The 17788-nt window shown below is 38.0% G+C and overlaps 2 protein-coding genes across 3 annotated transcripts in view; both read right to left on the reverse strand.

Annotated features, from left to right (window-relative positions):
* Positions 1 to 17788, reverse strand: part of LOC134648698 (PXMP2/4 family protein 3) — a 381574-nt gene that overhangs the window by 192066 nt on the left and 171720 nt on the right. The gene's annotated exons all lie outside the window — the stretch shown is intronic.
* Positions 1 to 17788, reverse strand: part of LOC134648711 (E3 ubiquitin-protein ligase HECW2) — a 162495-nt gene that overhangs the window by 95286 nt on the left and 49421 nt on the right. Inside the window, exon 3 of the mRNA XM_063503220.1 lies at positions 66 to 158. Within this exon, the coding sequence (XP_063359290.1) occupies positions 66 to 158 (93 nt within the window). The remainder of the gene's footprint in view (positions 1 to 65; positions 159 to 17788) is intronic.

The following is a 17788-nucleotide window of genomic DNA, read 5'->3' on the forward strand; positions in this document are numbered from 1 at the left end:
TTACTAGACAATGATTGATGAGCTCAAGCGGCCGTCTCATGCGTATGTATGAAGCAAGTGCTTACCTTCGTACGGCTGATTGGGCTCATCAAGCAGCCACATTATGCCGCCGCTGGCGCATCCGGTCGCCGGCACGCGCCCGACGACGCCGCCCGACTCTGCAACACACAAATGTCCTCATATATTACCACTATCGGTTTTTGTTACGTCTAACATTCCAACCGATCATGCCCGCCATAAATTCCCACTTTATTTCCGACATAAACTTAGCGATCGATCCGAACGCTGTAAAAATGCAATCTTAGATGTATTTTTATCGATTCATGTTCTTTTCCATATTCAATGAAGATACGTAATACGAGGTTTAAAAACGGCCACATAAAATACGGAGAGGAAGTGATCGGGCTGGGGCTGGCAAACAAAATCAAAAATTACGAGTTCAAATATCTCATTTAAAAGCGCTGGCGGGTACCCGCATGAAAAACAAAACACGGGGCAGGTGCAAAACGCAGAAGTAAAAAGCGGCCAAGTGCGAGTCGGACTCGCCCATGAAGGGTTCCGTATTTAGGCGATTTATGACGTATAAAAAAAAAACTACTTACTAGATCTCGTTCAAACCAATTTTCGGTGGAAGTTTACATGGTAATGTACATCATATATTTTTTTTAGTCATTCTCTTATTTTAGAAGTTACAGGGGGGGGGACACACATTTTACCACTTTGGAAGTGTCTCTCGCGCAAACTATTCAGTTTAGAAAAAAATGATATTAGAAACCTCAATATCATTTTTGAAGACCTATCCATAGATACCCCACACGTATGGGTTTGATGAAAAAAAAATGTTTGAGTTTCAGTTCGAAGTATGGGGAACCCCAAAAATTTATTGTTTTTTTTCTATTTTTGTGTGAAAATCTTAATGCGGTTCACAGAATACATCTACTTACCAAGTTTCAACAGTATAGTTCTTATAGTTTCGGAGAAAAGTGGCTGTGACATACGGACGGACAGACGGACAGACGGACAGACAGACAGACATGACGAATCTATAAGGGTTCCGTTTTTTGCCATTTGGCTACGGAACCCTAAAAACAAACAACGAACCGCGCAGAACCGAGCACGGTGAGCCCTTGCATTTTTTATCTAACAACAATCGAACGGCGGGCGACCGGGCGTGGGCCGCGGCGGCGCGGCGCGGGCGCAGCGCATCACAAATTATGTGCGAGCCCTAATCACCGGATGCGGGACTCGCCCGCACATTTATGCGAAATAATCGAAGCCACCGAATTGCCAGTTAATTGGAGGAACACGGCCATATATTTCGCGGAAGCAAATTGATTCTGCAACGCATCCCGGATCAGTGCTGCCGAGCATTACCATATTTTGATTGGCTTAATATATGAGACGGGTTAGCTCCCTGCTCGATTAACTGCTCCTGGCGATCATAAATATTAAATAATGTATATAATCGGAGATGCAATTACCGCATGTTTATTATCTATATATATAAATGCAAGTGTCCTGACTGACTGACTGACTGACTGACTGACTGATTCATCAACGCAGAGCCGAAACTACAAAAGCTAGAAAGTTGAAATTTGCACACTAGGTTGCATTTGTAAAGTGTACAAGAGATAAGAAGCGATTTTGAAAAATTCAACCCCTAAGGGGGTTAAAAAGGGGATGAAAGGTTGTATGGGGTTCAAGTTTTAGTTTAAGCTAGGAATTTGAAACTTTGTGAAAATGTATTATATTAAAAAACAAGAAAACTAATTTCAGCGTTTTTGAAAATTCATCCCCCAAGGTGGTGAAAAAGGGGTTGAAAGTTTGTATGGAGATCAAATATTTTTGTGAGTGTGGGACTTGAAACTTTGTATATGGGTATATTATTATAAGACAGGAAAAGTAATTTCAGCGTTTTTGAAAATTCATCCCCTAACAGGGTTAAAAAGGGGTTGAAAGTTTGAATCCATTACAAATGCTTTGAAACTTCTTAGAAAGGCATAATAGCCGATTACAAAAAAAAGTAATTGCGACGTTTTAGGAAATTCAACCCCTAAGGGGGTAAAAAAGGGGATGAAACTTTGTCTTGGGGTGCAAATTTTATTTTAAGCTAGGACCTTGAAACTTCGCAAAAAGGTATTAAATTAAAAAACAAGAAAACTCATTTCAGCGTTTTTAAAAATTCATCCCCCGATGTGGTGAAAAAGGGGTTGAAAGTTTGTACGGAGATCAAATATTATTGAGAGTGCGAGACTTGAGTCTTTGTATAAAGCCATATTATTAAAACTCAAGAAAAGTAATTTCAGCGTTTTTAAAAATTCATCCCTTAAAAGGGTTAAAAAGGGGATGAAAGGTTGTATGGGGTTCAAGATTTATTTTAAGCTAGGAATTTGAAACTTTGTAAAAATGTATTATATTAAAAAATAAGAAAACTAATTTCAGCGTTTTCGAAAATTCATCCCTCAAGGTGGTGAAAAAGGGGTTGAAAGTTTGTATGGAGATCAAATATTTTTGTGAGTGTGTGACTTTAAACTATGTATATGGGTATATTATTATAAGACAGGAAAAGTAATTTCAGCGTTTTTAAAAATTCATCCCCTAACAGGGTTAAAAAGGGGTTGAAAGTTTGAATCCATTACAAATGCTTTGAAACTTTTTAGAAATGCATAATAGCCGATTGCAAAAAAAAAGGAATTGCGATGTTTTAGGAAATTCAACCCCAAAGAGGGTAAAAAAGGGGATGAAACTTTGTCTTGGGGTGCAAATTTTATTTTAAGCTAGGACCTTGAAACTTCGCAAAAAGGTATTAAATTAAAAAACAAGAAAACTAATTTCAGCGTTTTTAAAAATTCATCCCCCGAGGTGGTGAAAAAGGGGTTGAAAGTTTGTACGGAAATCAAATATTATTGAGAGTGCGGGACTTGAGTCTTTGTATAAAGCCATATTATTAAAACTCAAGAAAAGTAATTTCAGCGTTTTTAAAAATTCATCTCTTAAAAGGGTTAAAAAGGGGATGAAAGGTTGTATGGGGTTCAAGATTTATTTTAAGCTAGGAATTTGAAACTTTGTAAAAATGTATTATATTAAAAAATAAGAAAACTAATTTCAGCGTTTTCGAAAATTCATCCCCCAAGGTGGTGAAAAAGGGATTGAAAGTTTGTATGGAGATCAAATATTTTTGTGAGTGTGTGACTTTAAACTTTGTATATGGGTATATTATTATAAAACAGGAAAAGTAATTTCAGCGTTTTTAAAAATTCATCCCCTAACAGGGTTAAAAAGGGGTTGAAAGTTTGAATCCATTACAAATGCGTTGAAACTTTTTAGAAATGCATAATAGCCGATTGCAAAAAAAAGGAATTGCGATGTTTTAGGAAATTCAACCCCTAAGAGGATAAAAAAGGGGATGAAACTTTGTCTTGGGGTGCAAATTTTATTTTAAGCTAGCACCTTTAAACTTCGCAAAAAGGTATTAAATTAAAAAACAACAAAACAAATTTCAGTGTTTTTAAAAATTCATCCCCCGAGGTGGTGAAAAAGGGGTTGAAAGTTTGTACGGAGATCAAATATTTTTTAGAGTGCGGGTCTTGAATCTTTGTATAAAGCCATATTATTAATTCTCAAGAAAAGTAATTTCAGCGTGTTCAAAAATTCATCCCTTAAAAGGGTTAAAAAGGGGTTGAAAGTTTGTATAGGGTTCAAATTTTATTTAAAGCTAGGAACTTGAAACTTCGTAAAAAGGTATTTTATTAAAAAACAAAAAAACCTATTCAGCGTTTTTAAAAATTCATCCCCTGAGGAGGTGAAAAAGGGGTTGAAAGTTTGTATGGAGATCGAATATTTTTGAGGGTGCGAGACTTAAATCTTTGTATAAAGCCATAGTATTAGAACAGAAGAAAACTTATTTCAGCGTTTTTCAAAATTCATCCCATAACAGGGTTAAAAAGGGGTTGAAAGATTGTATAGGTTATAATTTTATTTAAAGCTAGGAACTTGAAGCTTCGTAAAAAGGTATTTTATTAAGAGAAAAGAAAACTAATTTCAGAGTCTTTGATAATTCATCCCCCAAGGTGGTGAAGGGGGTCGAAAATTTGTAAGGAACCCAAATATTTATTGGAGTGCGGGACTTGAATCGCTGTATAAAGGCATATTATTACAATACAAGAAAAGTAATTTCAGCGTTTTTAAAAATTCATCCCCTAAAAGTTTAAACAGGGGTTGAGAGTTGGTAGAGAGTACAAATTTTATTTAAAGCTAGGAACTTCAAACTTCGTAAATAGGTAGTTAGGTAGTAGGTTTTATTAAATAGTGGACTTGAAAATCTTCTGGGGGTTGAGAGAGATTATATCGAGATTATCGAGAACAATTTTATTCAGTTAGGGGCTTGAAACTTCGTAGCCAGGTTGTGAAAGACAAATCTCATGCGTTGTATAATAATTAACAAATGATTAACCGTTCCTACTGCTATCTTTTGCTGCGTAATGTTCTAAGCTAATGTAGAATTTATAACCACCAATATACAAATCCACGCGTACGAAGTCGCGGGCAACAGCTAGTAATTCATATTTGAGATTCAGCGTAATCGTTACTTATAAGAAATTTCTATAATGATAGTTGTTGTAGAGTCGTGATAATTACCTAGCCAAACAGATGCAGATAACAAATCCCAAAGTCCAAAATGATATATCGAAATTGCTGTATAATCACTAGTTCGTTTCCGTTTTGGAACAGTCACCCAAAGACAAAAGTTCGAGATCGATAGCTCCCATTAGTTTTTTGTTTCGCAGCATTTGGAAGACGTCATGAGCACGTATGCAGCCCTACTTGTTTAATGACAGTCATTTCCTTTAGGGTGCTTATCGAGTAATCACGATTAACCAGCATGGAGTTCGCTCTAATGATGATTAGTGCAACAGACTATTAGGATTTACAACCGCTAAGAAAAGGGCGGTACTTTCTAATTGCATGTGTTCGATTTACAAAACATGGGTTAAATTCCATACAATACAACTGTTATAAGAATGTAGAAGCGTTCCGAAACAAAGACGTCACTCACTTAAAACGGATAAGTTACCAACATCTGCAAGTTAAGTTGATTAGTGAACCAAATTCATGACGAGGCACTGACGACAGCGGTGACACAGAGCTATTTCCGTCGGTGACGCAACGTCCGAGTTCCGCAGGATACGGGAGATACGTCGAGATGAGACGAGGAAGCGGGATTTGCGATATGGTCTCGGATGGGGGTGTTCGCGGCTTTGTTTCGTTGTAGGTGTAATAATGTTTGTGTGACAAAAACGAACGCAGCTTCTGCATTCGGACAGTGCCCTAATCAAACACGCACTGTTGATCCAAGATTAGATGTTCGATCGGTAGTCTAAGTCCAATACCGGAAAAGTACATTGCCGAATAGCTATAATAAACATAAATTAAGCTCAAATCAATCAGAGATTTGGAATTCATTCTTAAGAGAAGACCCAATGAAGACGGTCAGGTAACGACATTTTCTACGCTAAAGTGAAAAAGGCAGTGAAAAAGTGTCCAGCAGACTGGAGGCAGGGCCGTCTTAAACTCAAATCAAGGGTGAACAGGCACCTTCTGCATGGGCAGACTCGCTCCATCGTGGGCCACGTCTTCGCCTCGGCTAGTCTGTGGCCATGAGTAAGCCCATTTTTAATAAAAAAAAATAAAAAATAAACTATGCTGGGGCCCCTGGGTAGGTACATAAGAATTTGGGGCCCTTTTGGGAAGTAAAGAAAGCTAATTAAACTAACATTTTTCTACTATGATCTTCTATTTATTATGGGTAATCAAATATACTGTTACTGTCTGTCCTTGGGGGCCCCCTGAGGATGGGGGCTCTGGGCACGGGCACCGTGTGCCCTTATGGTAAAAACGGTACTGACTGGAGGTCCCCGATCTTTACAACATAGTTCATGTCTCATACATAACGCTTCGTTTCAAGGAAAACCTACTCTTGCCCACTCTATTCCTAGAACCCGCTGACGATTATGAGAAAAATTTAACTCGTAGACCACTTCCGCTCGTTCCGCAGACAAATGGTGATCCACTTAATATCGAATAAAATTATAGAGGAAACATCTGTTTACAGCTTCCTCGCAACAGGGATAAGAAGAAAAAATATTTTCGCGACTACATCTAGCGATGATGATGTAAACTCAAATTTAGTAACAAATGTTACTCACCGAAAATTTACTAAGAAAATCATTCAGTCTAAAGTTGTTTCACATGGTGTTAATCAGGCCCCTCTGAGAAACTTTACGCTCAGTTAGCAGGTTCTAATAATGTACTAAAAGAACGTATTCCTAAATTGAGTAGAGACATGCTTCTTTATAATACGGTAAAGCATCAGTATGTGTCAGCGTCAGCGCTCCGTTCCTCAGTTGTTTGACGGAAGCCAATAGTTAAACTAAACTACGGTCATTCCTCGACCCCTATTCGACGCATCTGTCCTCCTACGCTCTGTTTTAACCACGTTTTTGTACGGACTGATGTCTTTTTAAGTGGAACCCTCGATTTCACACGCAAGGCGATCTTTATCTTGTTACTGACACCCCGAAAGTACGTATGGGATGCTGATGTTACAGAGAATCATTTTACAGATGCGAGGTTGAAAGTATTAGATAGTATACGTTACAAATAAAATGAAAACTTGCGCCTGTTAGTCTGTGCGGAAAGAGAAGAGTCGTGGATTGTATTGGGCCCCATACATTCCACGACTCTTCTCTTTCCGCACAGACTCTACTAGTTAGTCTCTGACACATGATTTCGTCTACATATTTTGTAAAAAAATACCATAATGATACCATTATATTTGTCACTACCTATTATGTCAAATTTCTATGAAAATATGACGTTTACTATGACACTCCCTTACTTTGTTCTATTACCCGGACTTTAGCATCTTATTTTTCTTAAGTATCACCATTTTGTTGATACATTTATATTAGTATTTCATCATACTAATCAACACATCGTCTACCGTCTGCTCCCATCTGTTAATCTCTGTTGCCTGCAATAAACAAGATAATTGTAAAAAAACAACGCTTCCAAAGGTAATTCCATCCGTAAATGAGTCCGTCTGCTGCGAACGCTTAGCTGTATCCGCCTTAAAATAGCCAAAATTACACTGTAAGTTCAGGAAACGGGTGTTTAAGGGGTGCTGACGACGGACCCCCATTTAGCGGGATGACAACTTGACAGTTTCACGATTGCGGTCGGGATATGTTGACGGCTGCAAAGCTTTGTTTCTAAGTTCACACGGTGAGCTTTCAACATATTAACAACCCTCCTAGCTGTCGACGGAGAGCAGACAGACTATTCCGAAGCTTATTTAACTCGCGAGCCATAAATACGTTCATTCAGTCAGTCCTGCGGTATCGTAAACCGGTCGAATGCAAATGCATTTTAAATTCCTCTCCTTTCATTCAAGGATCCATTAAGGACCGGTTAATTTTACGAGTGGAGACCACTTAAAATTCTACCATTCAGGCTACAAATCGCAGCGGAAATTGGATGTTAGGTACAATACAATAAGGCGACGAACTCGTCCATTAGCACCACCCCGAGATAACGCCGCGACAACTTATCGCTTCCAAAGTCAATACTGTTGTTATTTATATCAAAATAAGCTTGAAATAGGGTTACTAGCGCCATCTAGTTAAGAATATGTATAACATGTGTCTATGCATCTGGTCTTCTTTCAAATAAAATCCCGTTACTTGTCAACCGTCATCCGTGTGTTTCATTACTTTCTTTAGAGGTTATGGGCTTTAATCCCGTATTTTAATTAAAAAGTATTAGTGTTTTTCGTGTTTAGTGCGTGAAAATGACTTCCAATTTTCTGACGAACGTGCCGAAGCTTAAGGGTCGCGAAAATTACGACGATTGGGCGTTCGCAGTAGAAAATTTGCTGATACTTGAAGGCGCGAACAAGTATCTGAAGGAAGAACCGCAAGCAGACGGGACCGCAACAGCAGCAGTAGAAACTGCAGATGCAAAAGCACGAGCTAAACTGATTTTGACGATTGATTCATCATTATTTGTGCATATAAAGAATGCAAAGACCACGAAGCAATTGTGGGCAACGTTGAAGACTTTGTTCGACGATTCAGGATTTTCGCGGAGAATTACTTTGCTTCGTCATTTAATATCCATCAGATTGGAAAACTGTGAAAATATGACGAATTATGTGACACAAATAGTTGAAACCTCGCAGAGATTAACCGGTACAGGTTTCAAAATCGATGATGAGTGGGTAGGTTCATTGATGCTAGCTGGTTTACCAGAACGATTTATGCCTATGATTATGGCCATCGAGCACTCTGGAATCAGCATAACGGCCGATTCAATAAAAACCAAATTGCTCGATATGGAATCAAGTCAAGTAAGTGAAACGGAATGCAATTCAGCATTAGTTGCAAAAAGTTACTTGAAGAAGAAGTGTAACAACACTAGCAAGCATAGACAACAAACCTCTCAAACGTCAAACTCAAATGTAAACACGAAGAACATAACCTGTTACAGGTGTAAGAATGCAGGGCATTATCGAAGCCAGTGTCCACTGTTAAATGAAAAAACAGACAAGAAAAAGCAGACAAACGCGTTTAGCGTTGTTTTTCTTAGTGGAGACTTCGATAAAAGTGATTTTTACGTGGATTCCGGTGCGAGTCAGCACTTTACGGCGAATGAAACTTGGCTGCAAAATAAAGAGTTTTCGCCGGATATTCCAGACGTTATCGTAGCCAATAGTACAAAAGTTCCTGTTTTGTGTTCCGGAGATATGGAAATTACGACAAGTCACGGTTATGAAGTGAACGTGACAAACGTCCTGTGCGTGCCAGAGCTCACGACTAACTTATTATCAGTCAGTGAATTGACCAAAAATGGAAATACTGTAAATTTCGGTCCTAAGAAATGTTGGATTCGCAACAAACTAGGGAATTTGGTGGCAGAAGCAGACCTAGTCAACGGTGTTTACAAGTTGAAACTGAAAACAACACCGAGCTGTATGTTATCCTCGTCAACAGCTGATGGTCAGACATGGCACAGCCGCCTTGGTCATATTAACTCCGCTGATTTGAACAGGATGAAGCACGGATTGGTGGATGGAATAGATTTCCCTGGAACTTTCACGGGAAGTAAATTAAACTGTGAAGTGTGCTGTGAAGGAAAACAGTCAAGGTTACCCTTCTCACAAGGCACAAGAGCCACAGAGAGCCTTCAAGTTGTTCATAGTGATATCTGTGGTCCTATGGAGAAAAATTCAATTGGTGGTGCCAGATTTTTCATTATTTTTGTTGATGATTTTACCAGAATGACTTTCATATATTTCCTTAAAGCCAAGAGTGAGGCACTAAGTTATTTTAAGGAGTTCAAGTCAATGGTGGAAAACAGTCAAAACAAGAAAATCAAATTTTTAAGAACGGATCAAGGCCGTGAGTACTGTAGTAAAGAATTTGAAGATTTCTTAAAGAATGAAGGCATAGTGCACCAGAAAACCAACCCCTACACAGCCGAGCAGAACGGTCTTAGCGAGCGAAGCAACCGTACAATCGTGGAACGAGCAAGGTGCCTTTTGTTTGAAGCCGGCCTAGATAAAAGATTCTGGGCAGAAGCTGCCAATACTGCCGTATACATAAAGAACCGGTCAGTAGCGTCGGGGATAGAAAAAACTCCATACGAGATGTGGACAGGAAAAAAGCCTAATTTAGAAGGTTTGCGCATTTTTGGAAGCCCTGTCATGGTACACATCCCGAAAGAAAAAAGGACAAAATGGGACAAAAAATCCAAGAAACACATACTTGTAGGATTTTCTGAGAACATTAAAGGCTACAGAGTTTATGATCCAGTAAAGAACCAGATCACAACAAGTCGAGATGTAGTGATTTTAGAGAAGAAGAAGAACGAGGATACAGTCACAGTTTGTATAGAAAACACAGATTCAGTGGGGGAGTTGACAGAGGAATCTGTGGTTAAATTAGAGCCGATTAACCAGTCTAACTCCAGTGAGTCTGAGTCAGAGTACCTTGATGTGGATGATGAAGGTGAACAGCATGAAGAGGAAGGACAGCAGCAGTTTTTAGAAGAGACAACTTATAGAACAGATGCTCTGTCACAGTTAAAATCTGAGAATCAATTGTCTTCAGAAGATGCTTCACCGAGACTAGAAGAGGTCACGGAGAGTTTGGCCGCTGTCAATGAAGAGAGACAGAAGCGACAGAGGAAAAAACCTGAGCGGTATGGTTTTGCAAATACATGCACCAGCAGCTACGTGGGAGAAGATGAGATGACGTATGCAGACGCTATCAGTGGACCTGAGAAACAACAGTGGTTGCAGGCGATGGCAGATGAACTGCAGTCTTTCAAAGACAACGAGGTATGGGAAGTTGTCGATGCTCCAGATAATGCGAGTGTAGTGCAGTGTAAGTGGGTCTTAAAAAAGAAACGTGATTGTGACAATAGAGTGAGATATCGCGCGCGGCTTGTAGCTAAAGGTTTTACACAAAAGATTGGTGTGGACTATCAAGAAACCTTTTCTCCTGTTATTAGGCACTCAACTTTGCGGTTACTGTTTGCTTTGAGTGTACAGTTAGAAATGGATATCACTCATTTAGATGTCACGACAGCCTTTCTTAATGGTCACCTTAAAGAAAGCATTTTTATGCATTTGCCAGAAGGTTTTCCTGTCACTGATATAAATAAAGTGTTAAAATTAAAAAAGGCTGTTTATGGCTTAAAGCAGTCATCACTTGCTTGGTATAAAAAGGTTGATGAAACCTTGTGTAACTTAGGATATACTAAGAGTAAACTTGAGCCTTGTGTATTTACAAAAAATCATAACAATAATTTGAAAACTATTGTTGGTGTTTATGTTGATGATTTTTTGATATTTTCAAATCATAGTACAGAAAAAGATAATCTTGTGAAGGCACTGAGTCAGAAGTTTAAATTAAAGAATTTGGGTCAAGTAAAACAATACTTAGGCATGAGAATTAATATAAATAAAGATAAAAATGTCATTACTATAGATCAGGAGAATTATATAGAGATGTTGTTGAAAAAGTTTGATATGGAAGATTGCAATCCTGTTGAGACTCCTATAGAATGTAAATTGAATGTTGAAAAAACAAATAATAGTGAAGAAAAACTGCCATATCAAAAACTTATAGGTAGTTTGATGTATTTATCAGTATTAACTCGACCTGATATTTCTTATGCTACTAGTTATTTAAGTCAATTTAATAACTGTTATTCACATGTTCATTGGAACTATGCTAAAAGAATTTTAAGATATTTATTGAGAACAAAAGACTATTGTTTGAAATATTCCAAAGGAAAAGCAGAACTGGTAGGTTTTGTAGATGCAGATTGGGCGAGTGACGCCATTGACAGACGGTCATATACAGGTTTTTGTTTTATGAAGTCTGGTTCTGCTATTTCTTGGGAGAGCAAAAAGCAAAGGACTGTTGCTTTGAGCTCATGTGAGAGTGAGTACATGGCTTTATCAGAAGCTTGCCGTGAAGCCATTTACTTGCAAAACCTTGAAGTGGAACTGATGGGTTTTAGTAATAAAATTGTAGTATACAATGACAGTCAGAGTGCATTGAAGCTGGCAAATAATCATCAGTCACATAAGCGTTCTAAGCATATTGATGTTAGGTATAATTTCATTAGAGAAGTAATTAATAATGATATTGTGGAAACAAAGTATTTGCCAACCGCTAACATGCCCGCTGACCTGTTAACAAAAGGTTTACCAGAGGTGAAACATTATAGGTTTATGAAAACACTTGGTGTAGTTCAGAAATGATTTTTTATTAATGTTTCTTGTTAGTAAATCATTTTACATACCTATTTAGTTACATATTTAATAACTTGTGTTTTTTGCCTGTAGAATTGCTGTTACAATAAAATAAAAAATTGTTTCACTGGTTTACACCTGTTATATATTAGTTTATTTGTTATTTTGATATAGTGGGGGTGTTGTTATTTATATCAAAATAAGCTTGAAATAGGGTTACTAGCGCCATCTAGTTAAGAATATGTATAACATGTGTCTATGCATCTGGTCTTCTTTCAAATAAAATCCCGTTACTTGTCAACCGTCATCCGTGTGTTTCATTACTTTCTTTAGAAATACTAATGATGGATGTGTTTTACGAGATAATAAGGAAACAGCTCAGTCTGGCTTTGTAACATGGATTTACAGATGCCGTAAAGCGTAAATCTCGGTTACCCTTATCGAGCGCGCTCACCTGCCGAACATCTCGATATTAAATTCCTAGTACCTATATAAGATGTCATGTCAGATATACGAAGTGTATTTCACATAATATGTATTATTATTTCCTGGTAATTCACTACTCTGACTAACCTATCAATGTGTAATGACTATGAATGAGTTTTCTTGACCTTCAGTCTTCTTGATTTTTTCCACATAGTACGTAGATATGTAAATCCGGCGTGACTCATTAGCCATTAGACAACCGTTAATTTCATTGCTTACTCGTACCAGGCGGTTGCCTCAGGCGCATTATAAGTGCGATCTCGAGATCTGTAATAACAATTGGTAGCCGGAGATGACACTTACTGCCTAAGCTGAACTAACACTCGGTAAACGATATGAAGAAGGCCGCTCATCGTAATTCAAGAACGCACGCGCAGCCGCGGCGGCCACGCGTTAGTATTGAGCTGGATTTGATTGATTACTTGACCATTTATTAATTAATCGCTAGCTTCAGTCACCTTTCCCCGAGAGAATTTGTACATTAGAGATACGCATCTTTCTCATTAACACGGCGCGGCGGTGTGATTGATTACGTTGCATAATTACGTACAATCCAAATTAGTATTGGTACGTATAAGTAATAATAAATAAAAAAACAACGGGTTGCACTCCGGGAGTGCCGACAGAAGTGAAAACTCAATGACTAGTCCAAAATGTCTGCAGCACTATGTATCCATCCTCCTTTCTATTGAAAAACTTTAGTTCCAAAATTGCTGGTCGCTGGTTGCTGGTGAGCCAGTGAACGCATATAAACCATGGAAGTATTCTGTCCGCTCAATTATGACCCAACGTAAAGTATTCGATTGTAGGCGGTGCTTACAGAGTGTTCGATTGGCAACTTCAGTGCGGCCGAGATGACAGTCAGTGACGGATGGCTAAATTGGTTTATAAAAACTACGTTTTTTTGTAATTAAAAATGTCTTCATGTGTCGTGAAGTGGTGCAGAAGTTGTTTTAGTTCATATCAAGGACAGTGGAATCACTTTTCACTTGTAGTAAACAGATAACTTCAGTAAAATTTGGAATAAACATGACGACATTTTTTCAATACTACCGTGCTAAGCTAAAACGTAACAACTGCATACGACTTTCATAACAACATACGACTTTTTAAATTGCGAGGATAATAGGGATGGTTTTATGCCAAATGAAGTAGACTATTTTATTAACTTATGATTGGTTTAGGTATTTTCTATATACAGTAGAATCCGCTTATAATGACATTGAAGGGAAGTAACAAACATGTCATACTAAGCGGATGTCATATAAAGCATAGTTGATAAACTTTTTATTTTATTTTTTCCAAATTAATCTCAAACAATTTTGTGAGAGATGAGTTTTATTAACCTTATACCAATTATCAACTTTCACCGAGAGTAAAAACTAAAACAATTTAAACGCCACAGACGTCCTCGCAGGGAAAGATGTGGGGCCGGCCACGAAAACCAGCGAATTTGTCAGTATAACCGGACATAATTCCATAAAAATAGTATTTATAGGTCGAAGTTATCTTATCCGACTTTGTCACAAAGAATTTCATATGAAAACCAAACTTCGCACAGTAATTACGTCATAGTAAGCGGTTGGTCAGTATAAGCGGAGTCATAATAAACGGATTCCACTGTAATTATAAATGTAGTAATAAATTCCTTCTTACAGATTTGTATTTTCCTTTTTTATTTCATGAGATGGAGCTATAAAAAAACTACCTAGTTATTTCAAATTAATAATCAAATTTGGTATTGTCATTTTACATTACTTTCCATTCAAATTCCCACAATATGCTATTCGCAGAGAACTATGGAAAAAAGCTGTCCAATTAGAGAGACATGAAATTGAGTGGATGCCTGGCAAGATATATAATGTTCTATTCATGAGATAACCCGTGAGATAATCATATCCGGTCTCCTATATGTAGATACATTTTTTTCTATCACGCTTTCACTGAATTAATTTAACAAATACACACATTATCTCAAAATGTTGATCATTTTAATCCACCCTCTACTGTCACATATATGTAGGTTCTCTCTCAAGCCATTTCCGTCAGTAGAAAAGAGCGGCGAATTTAGAAAATGTAAGCGCGCGAACGGTTATGGTCCCATACAAAATTGTAATTATGCGCCTTTTTCTACTGACAAACTTGCTTGACCGGCTATATACATATAAAATATTTCCATTGGAACTGAAAGTGGGGATTTATTGTGACTCCGCCTGTTCAAATGTTTTTGACCCGATTCGTGTACCTACCCATGTAAATTTTGCAGGCTGTATAGCCTGTCCGATTTCTAAGATCAAGTTCGCCATACATTTACTATGGCGTACTTGATCTTAGAAAAACGGACAGACTATACCAGTACGGCTACCATCAGTTTGGCACTGACAAACGCCGTCGAGAACGTAATTTACTTTCTATACATCTCGCTCGTACTCGCATATTAGTGCAAACGAGATGTATAGAAAGTAAATTACGTTCTCGATAGCGTAAATGTCAGTTTTGACACTGTCAGTGACTCATGGTACGGGCTCTGAACGTGACTTCGCACTGCCATACAGATTGATAATAAAATATACAAAATACTTATTATAGCGGAATACATTTATACAACAATGAATATTTAATTATGTTGAGTTAGTCTGTCATTTAATTTCATATCAACATTTTAACTAAGTAGTTATCTTTTAATCTGCATTAAATTATTATACGTGAATTATTTGACTGGTTCTTCAATGTATGGCATAAACCTATCCCTGTCCAAGTCATATTCTAATCAAATATGAACCGCGAATTCTCAGCGGCCAGTACGTACAGCAAGAAGGTTATTAGCGGATTAATGTCGCTGATTGGTAGTTATTGACATTATATGCATTTCATCTACACTTAGCTGTGTACGTTAGTGTAATAGAGACAGGCTCTGTAAACGTATCATCTTATTTAAATGTAGGCGTAATTGTGTATGAGTGCTAATTTGGCCCGAGAATTTGAACGGTAATGTTCCCAAAGGCGGTTTCCAGTTATATGCTTTCACTGTGGTGAGCTTGTTTAAAATTCGAAATTCAAATTTGTAGCGTTAATTGTTTAAAATTCGAATAGAAATTGTAAAGTTACCTTGCAGACCTCGCATCTAAATATATTTGGTCATGATATTTAGAGTTTTATTCACCAGTACTAGAGTTCACTTTTATTAGCGATTTCATCAAGATGTAGCTTTATTGAATTATGTCATTGAGTTTTTCTTTATTGATTTAAAGGCCATCTAAATGAGTGGCCATCTAAACCTTACGGTCACGTGATCGCCTTACGCTGTCTCGACTTCTCGAGTTTATCATTTTTTCCCCACCTCAAAAAGTGCCCAGCGCCCAGCGCCGCTAAAGAAGTTTTCACTTCAATAAAAAAAATATAACGTACTTATACATATATGCAAAAGTATTATATATAATGCCAGAATTAACTTGATCGCATCAACTTTAGACTTACCTACTTATGTAGGACCTAGCTACATAAATAAATATATGTGTACAATTGTACATACACATACTGATAGCGCAGGAAATCTATCCGATTTTAGTAGTAAATACGAGTTATCCTATATTGGTAGGTAACATACTTACCTACTCTGTTATGTTATAACGGCTTCGGTAACGGACAGTCATGAAAATAATTAACCATGTTCATACCATAAAGATTAAACTATGACAGGCAAACGTTTATGGACATAGAATTACAAAACATTAGGGAGCTGCTTGAGATACATCTGCATAAGGAGCTATGACACGACTTTTAGATATTATGGTTCCCACCACATTAGGGCTCAAAACTGGTTGCACTTGCTTATAGCCGATCCTTAATATAGCACAGGGCAGCCTACCCTATAAGGCCAATAGATCGCTAAGCCTGTTACGCCATATATGGCGAAGAGTCGAGTCGACACCTAAATCGAACACTTCGATTGGATGGCTTTATTTTATCAATGGAAAAATAAAGCTGCTAAGCTTGTAGGCGGTAAGTCGCTCCGTCAGCCATTATCACTGAGGCTCTGTACTCAAATACGTCCGTAGTAATAGCCCATTTAACTGTCAATTAGCGATGACTGATCAGAGCCGCTGATAACAGTATCCTGATAAAAGATCGCGGACACATTTACGAAACAATAACGCTCCTATGCTTTCTGTAGCCGAATAAAGCACCGATACTTTCGAAATGATTGGCTTAAATATTCCACCTACTTATATCGACGAGGCGATAGGGCGGACGCGTTTGGATATTTCGGAATGAAAATCGTATTAGGTTAGGGTCGTCGAACTTTCTGCTTACAATGATTCTGTGTTGGTTGCGGTTTCGTTATCGTTTTGCAACTCGCTGACACGTAGCTACGGTCCATTCATGACTCGAGTTGGAGGGGGCTGGTTCATTGATATTGCGCGCGCGCGGCGAATCCGACCTCGTTGCGGCCGCGAAATGCAATCATATACAGATATATTCCGTACTACATTGCGATACAAGAGGTACATGTCTCTATAGGACAGTCGGGGGCAAAAAGTGCAGACACATGTGCCTTAAATTATATCTTATCAAGTCAATAAAAACACTAAAATCAACTGCGTGGCAACAGTTGTAATCATACAATTATAATAGGAGCCGATCTCCCTTTAGAAGTAGTAAGAAAAGTGACCATGTTACTTTTTGTAAGCTTTTGTTAGAAAGGGACTTCCACTTGTATTACAAGTTACAAGCGTTTGAGAAACGGGCCCCAGATGTCTCATTTCTTTCCACCTTTGACCTCATCTATCAAAAATATTAGCACAAGCTCTCTTCTTTGGATAACAGAAATAGTGTGCAGATCATTTCAATTTCGATTTGACTAACTTCATTTCAGCAGAAAAAATCGTTGTTAAACCAAAATGAAGTCACATAAAAACAATTCAGCTTTTGTAACCGGTCTTGCCAACATCATCTACTCTGTCTATTCATAGACAATCCGATATGACACGCGATAGATAAAGGGATCCATTTCACGCCTCCAAACCGGTTCACCGGAATGCGCCCAAATGAGACATAAGCAGGTGACAACTAAACCATAAGATTAACCGGTAGATTAGGTAATAAAATAAACAAGTGAATTAGGCAAGTTAATATTTGCGAACACCCACATCCGCCAACCTGTGGTCAGGCTGATAGTCAATAGACGAGAACTCCCACGACTAGGTACTTGCCATTACCAAGTTACCATGAACATGTACTAAAATAATTAGACGGACAACATAAAATCCCGCAGAAGCTTTGTTGTCTTTTCAAGAAAGTGTCACCTTGTTGACAATGGCATGTAGGTATAAGCGGTATTTCAGAAACTACTGTTTGTCGCATCGCCTAGTTGTCTTTAGCAAGAACGCGTAGAGTGCATTTGCTTGAGTAATGTGCAGGCTTTATGAAATATGCATTTATGCAAATTGGCGCAGAGAACATGGCGCTACTAATGGA

The sequence above is a fragment of the Cydia amplana genome, chromosome 6 (assembly GCF_948474715.1).
Source record: "Cydia amplana chromosome 6, ilCydAmpl1.1, whole genome shotgun sequence".
NCBI lineage: Eukaryota > Metazoa > Arthropoda > Insecta > Lepidoptera > Tortricidae > Cydia > Cydia amplana.